Here is a 6228-nt window from a genome sequence, read left to right on the forward strand (position 1 = left end):
AGCAGCCCTGATCCTGCTCAGGCTCATGAAGCCATTTTAAGCAGCAGTTTATCTGTGCTGAGCCCACGCCAACGTGCAGCTTGTCACAGCTTTGGTGCCCAAAGGCCACCAGAGCAGAAACCTTCTCACTGCAAAGGGTGAAGGGCGGGGGGGTGTCCAGTGGCTCCCGGCCAGGTTTCCTTCCTGGTTGGAGCCGGGATGCTGCCCAGGAGAACAGGGAGCTGCGGGGAAGGTCTGAGCTCCAGGTAAGCCCAGGGGATGGTGAGAAGAGCATTCCTCATTCCCAGAGCCTGCTTTGGGATTTCCAGCAGGGTGGGAGGGTTTAATGGCATTGCAAAGGCTTTCTTCCTTCCTCAGCTGATGGTTGGCTTCTATCAGCAGTTTGATTTCTGCTGCCAGGGCTGCAGGTTCCCTGTGCTGTAAGACATATCCCTGAGGATCTGGGAGCTCTCAGGCCTCTGTTCTCCTGCTTGGTCACAAGGAGCTGGATTTATTCCTTCTCTCTGTACATGGCTCTGATTCTGGTGCTGGGAAAGGTCTTTGTGGCTACTTTGCTGTGCACCAGTGGTGTGCCATAGGGTGGGATGGAGATGTGCCCATCCTGCCGGCGCTGTGTTCAGTGCCCCGATCAGCATCCCTACATCCAGGAAGACATTCTCCATCCCATTCCCATCTCCTCACCCATCTGGGACACTTCCCCACCTTTCAACCCCCAGGAAGCCCCCCTGTTTCCCCCACTCTGCGCTGCAGACAATGCTGTGGGGATGCTCCCTCCCTCAGCAGCATCCAAGATCCTGGTCCAAGGGATGGAAACTGGCCCCTCGGTGGCTGGGAGCCAGCTGAGGCTTGCTGAGGCTTCCCCATGGAATGAGGGATGAGGAGCACACACGGCTTCCACGCCTGCTCCATGTCTCCACAGGAGGGTGTGAACAGTCCCGAGTATCCCTGTGTCCCACGGGAAGAGGCTCCTGGCGCCAGGCAGGGCTCGGGGCCAGGCTGGGCTCGCTCCCCCCAGCTGGGCCGGATGACAGATGCCTGCAGTGGAGGAGAACATGCTTCCAGCCTGGATGCATCCAACCCAGAGCTGCACTACGAGGAGGAGGAGGAGGAGAAGTCAGAGCCCTCAGACACCTGCAGCATCTTCTCCGATGACTCCATCTATCCTTGCTGTGAGCTCCCGTTGGAGGCCAGTAGCACCGGGGACCTCAGCCTCTACCAGTGCTGCACCAGGAATGATGCCAGGCTGGTGCGGGAGAGGTTGGAGCACGGGGTGACCCGGAGCGAGGCCACCGAGCTGGATATCAATGGGAGGGTGAGTGTCTGGGGGGGTGGCTTTGACAAGGGATGGGTCTCCTGGGGTTGATCCTGTCCTTGGAGCAGAGCCTGGTGTGTCCTCCCATCCTGAGCCTGACTTGGGGTGGAGGGTGGAAGGGGGGCAAAGGGAGCACCGCAGCGGGGAGGATGCTGCAGTGCCCCCAGGTTAAGTGCTGCCCCCTCTGCAGAACGGGCTGATGGTCGCCTGCTGCAAGGGCTTCGTGGACATCGTGCCCTTGCTGCAGCAGTGCCCCTACATAGATGTCAACCAGCAGGACAAGGATGGGAACACGGCACTCATGATGGCTGCGCAGGCAGGTAGGCATTGCACAGCCCCATGGTACCCCTTGGGAAGTGATGTGCCCACCACTGCTTGCCCTCTAAAAACCCCGAAATGAGCTGCTGGGAAAGCCAAGGCTCCCAGGGGATGCGACCAACCCCATCGAAGCTTCTGGTTCATCTTAGGAGGGTTTTTAAGCTGGGTAGATGATGTAAAACAGAGATTCCTACAGCAATAGAATCATGGAATGGGTTGGGTTGGATCCCAACCCCAACCTTCCAGCCCTGATCCCTCCAAACCCCTGCCTCTTACTCCTCACTAAATCCCCTTTCTCCAAGGAGGCATCAGCAGTTCCCACTCCTTAACTTGTCAACTCTAACGCAGCTTCTCTCTGGCTGTTAAGGACACATCACCATTGTCAACTACCTCCTCAACTACTACCCAGCACTTGAGGTGGACAAGCGGGACCCACGGGGCCTGACAGCACTGATGAAGGCAGCGGTGCAGGGGCAGCAGGACTGCGTGGCCGCGCTGCTCCTGGCTGGTGAGCATCTCCCATGGGACTGGCTGGGGTGGCATTGCTGCTGTGGGCTGATACTCTCTGCATCCTGCTGTCTCTAGGAGCTGACCTGCAAGCGGTGGATCCCATCAAGGGGAAGACAGCCAGGGAATGGGCAGCCTTCACCGGCCGCTTCGAGACCACCGTGCGCATCCGGAGCCTCCTGCGGCGCCCACGGGCAGAGCAGTTCAGTGCCACGTACCGGCCCGAGTGGCCAGCACTGGCTGAGCTGGTGGCCAAGGCCCTGAGCCCCAAATCCAGGAGCAAGCGGCTGTCAGAGAAGATCCGATCCATATTCTCCATCAGCTTCCCGCGCAACCCTGAGGAGGACGGTGTCCTGGACCACATGGTGAAGATGACGACCTCCCTGGCCAGCCCCTTCGTGGCCACTGCTTGCCAAACTGTCTGCCCCAACAGCCCACCTGAGGTGGGCAAGAGCAGGTTGTCCGTGCCGGAAATCCTTGGGAAGCATGTGCTGGATGCAGATACAGAGCCAGAAGCCGCCTCATGCCCCAGCACCGACGCATCCTCCTGCAATGGCCAAGCCTCATTGGAGCTCCAGCTCTTCCCTTCACGCCGCCCGGCCAGGACCCTCCTGAGCTTCCTGCTGCTGTGGCTGCGGTGCAGGAACAGCATCTTCCCAGGGGAGCCGATCCCGAGGATCCGAGTGAGCAAAGACCCCTGTCCCGCTGCCCGCACCAGGCAGCGGAGCCCACGCGGGAGGGACAAGAACCTGCTGCAGCCACCCAAGTGGAAGTACAAGGAGCTGAAAGAGGAGAGAAAAGCAGCCGAGGAGGCAAAGAAGAAGGAGAAGAAGGAGAAAGGGGGGAAGAGATGTTAAAGCGGAAGGTGTTGGGGTGGGGGCGAGCTCCCCGCTGCCTCCTTGTCCCCTTTGCAGTGGTTTCCTTCCTTCCCCTTCTTCTTTTTGTCCTTTTTTCTTCTTTTTAGTCCTTTTTTCTTCTTTTTAGTCCTTTTCCCCCTTTGATCTTCCTGAGCTCTGGATGTGGCAGCGAGTCTGTGGAACGTGGTCCTGAAATGGAAGCGGTTGCCATGTTAACAGGATTGATTTACTGAATAAAGCTCAGGGATGCTTGTCAGGCTGGCAGGAAGCTCCCTCACTGCTGCCAGTGTCCCTCATCCTCCCTGTCACCCCCTCGGTGACATTCACTTCCCGACTCCTGTGTATTCCTGGGATGCAGGTGGACAAACCAAGGCTCAGCACTGGGATGCATCTCTGTGCTGCAGGAGGGCCAACAGGGGAACCAACCCTGGGTGCTCCTGGGCTCAGGATGCTCAGAGGAGGCAGCTCTTGTGCTCCAGTATCACCCAGGACAGGACCTTGTGGTCCCTGTTCCTGAGCAAAGCACCCTCCAGCAGCTCCAGCCTTGGCTTGCATTGGGCTCCTGGTATGTGGCTCTTGTCCTGGGTGGCACATGGAACATCATCACTTGTGCCAGCCTGGACCCTGCTATACAGGGGGAAGGGAGAGTTGGGATCCCACCAGCCCCTTGTCCCCTCTGCCCTGGTGGGATGACTGAACATGCCTTGGGAGTGGTTTGACCATGGTCAGAAATAGCCCTGGGAGGGGCTGATCTCCAGTCGGATCAGAGATGGTCATGGTGATAAAGGCGTCTGCAGGCACCGGCTTCCTCCCGGGCGGCTCCTATCTGATGGAAACTGCCCGTTTCCCCTCCGCAAAGCTCCAGTCCCAGCACAGGCAAGGTCAGGCCGGAGGGTCCCTCATGGTTTATCCTGGTTTTGTGCCTTTGTTTGTTTAAGCTTCCTAGATCGCAGGCGATAGCCGGGACGAGGAGGCCAGTGAGGCTCCGGCTTTAGCATCATAAAATCAACCAGGTTAAAAGACCTTTAAGACCATCAAGTCCAACCACTATCCCAGCACAATGATCCCTTTTGCTCCGGGTGCTGGTTGAGTTCAGGATTCAGCTGGGGTTGTTGGGAATGAAGGTAAATCAGGCCCTCATTGGGAATGGATGCAGCACCCATGGGAGCAGGTAGCTATGCTCATGGGAGAGAGGCAGGGATGGGGCTTGGGAAGGCACTGGAGGGAGATGAGGGGGACAGGAGGAGGGTGAAGCTGCTGAGAGAGGCCCAAAGCACAGCCCCACACTGGCAAAAGGGGAAGCGGTGCTTCCGCATCCCACAGGGAGCGGGAAGTGCCCGGCCTCCTGCCGTGGGAACGGCTCTGCCTCCGGCATCCCAGCACCCACAGGAGACACAGGGACGTGCTGGCACCGAGCAGCCCCCAAGGCCCAGGACTGAGTATCCCCAGTGCAGTGACCTTTTGGCAGCACCCGCTGATGCAAAGAGCCAGGAAGCTCCTTGGCTCTGCTGGGATGCTCCCATCCCCATGAGGGTTGGATGCTGGAGTGGGAAGGATGGCCAAGCACATCAAGGTCATTCCCACAGCATCTCTCCATGGTTCCCAGCTTCAGCACCATCAAAGCAACCAGCTTCAGAAGGTCTTTAGATGTTTGGGGTAGGAGAAACGATGAATGTCCAATTGGGTTTGGCTGGGAAGCTGGGAAACTGGGTGGGAAAGTGCCTGGTGAAGGACAAGAGTGGGAGGAATGGGCCGACGGAGAGCAACCAGGATGGAGCTGGGGCCCGGTGTGCGGGAGGAAGGGAGGCTGGCCATGGATGTGTGCTCAGCAATAGGAAATGCTTTATTAGCTGGGAGTGGTGGAGAGGAGCCAGGCAGGAAGAGGCAGTAATAAGAAGCATTTTTCTGACTTCTCCCACATCCAGACCACAAAGCGGCTGCGTTCGGATCACGGGGCCACCGGGAACAGGGAGCCGGGAGCTGGGATGGGCGGCAGGAGGGGAGCAGATCCATGAAGCTCCTCATAGCCGGGGTGCACGGCACTGAGACCTGCCCCAGCTGAGCCAGCGCCACATCCCAGCTCCACACCGCGCCGGGACGCGGATGCTGGAGGTGAGTGGGGTCCAGAGCTGCTCTGAGCTCAGTGTTTCCCCCCGGATTCATCCCCATGCAGCTGAAATCAGGATTTGGTCCCTTTTTCTTCACATTCAGAGGGACACTGGGGTTGACGTCAGGGTTGGCGGAGGTTGGAATCAGGGCTCTAGTGGTGCTGGGAGCTTAAAGCTGGGTTTATAGCCAGGTCCTTCCTAAAGAGGTGGAATCATGCGTGGCTTCTACCAAAAGCCTGGAGCTGAGCTGGGAAATGGGGAATTTGGGTGTATTTGGAAAGGAACAAGGGGAAGGTGAGAGCCCCATTAGGCGGGGGCTGGAGTGAGGGCGATGGGGCACAACTGGACACCCTGGAGGATGCGACCAGCTTTGCTCTGTGTGTGACCACACATGTGGGGGGGGCTCACAAGGAACTTCTGATTGGGAATTGGATCTTGTTCTGGACCCCCCAGGCTGCCCATCGCTCCCAGCTATGCCCCATCCAAGAAGTTTCAGTTGGGGTGTTTTTCCTTCTCCTGCTGCTGCTGCAAATCCCAAAGGATGGAAGGATGTAACGCAGCAACATGACTTGCCATTGCCTCCCAGCCTGGCTGGGAAGATGCTCCAGACACTGGGAAGGCAGCTCCAGCATGAGAAAAGAGGGAGGAAGCTTGGGGACAGGGATGGAGACAGGGGGGCTGGTTTGTCCCAGGATGTTTTTCCCATGGGATGCCAGGGACAGCTCTGGGTTAAGGTTTGCTCTTGGTTAAGCTATTGCATGTAGAGCAAAGTTTGGGGTGAGGCCCTGACAGTGTTATGTTTCATGGCAAACATCCCACAGCCTCAGGATTCTATGGAAGTGCCCCCGAGGAAGGAATCCAACCCCCGGGAGTTTTGGCTTCCCTTTAAAAGCCGCCTTTTGCAAGGGAAAGCCGGAGCATCCCAGAGGCTCGGGGCACAGCAGCCCCACTCCAGGGGATGGTGATCCCCAGCAGCATCCCACCGGGCACCCAGGAACAGTCCTGGCTGTTGTTTCCTCCCCACCAGCACCACCCAAGCAGCTATTCTGGGGAGGCAAAGCCTGTTTGGAGCCGGGGCCGGGGCCGGGGCCGGGGCCGGGGCCGGAGCGTGCTCCTGAGGGCCGGG

The 6228-nt window shown here is 58.6% G+C and overlaps 1 protein-coding gene across 1 annotated transcript; it reads left to right on the forward strand.

Annotated features, from left to right (window-relative positions):
• Nucleotides 1-919: 919 nt before the first annotated feature.
• Nucleotides 920-2994, forward strand: LOC104408147 (ankyrin repeat domain-containing protein 33B-like; the record flags this gene model as incomplete). Its single annotated transcript, XM_010017647.1, has 4 exons — nucleotides 920-1312; nucleotides 1503-1632; nucleotides 1998-2138; nucleotides 2216-2994. Coding segments are annotated over 4 exons (1443 nt in total), but the record flags the coding sequence as incomplete, so codon positions are not given.
• Between the last annotated feature and the right edge of the window lie 3234 nt (nucleotides 2995-6228).

This window comes from Nestor notabilis, unplaced genomic scaffold (genome assembly GCF_000696875.1).
Source record: "Nestor notabilis isolate BGI_N333 unplaced genomic scaffold, ASM69687v1 scaffold32240, whole genome shotgun sequence".
In the NCBI taxonomy this organism is placed as follows: domain Eukaryota; kingdom Metazoa; phylum Chordata; class Aves; order Psittaciformes; family Psittacidae; genus Nestor; species Nestor notabilis.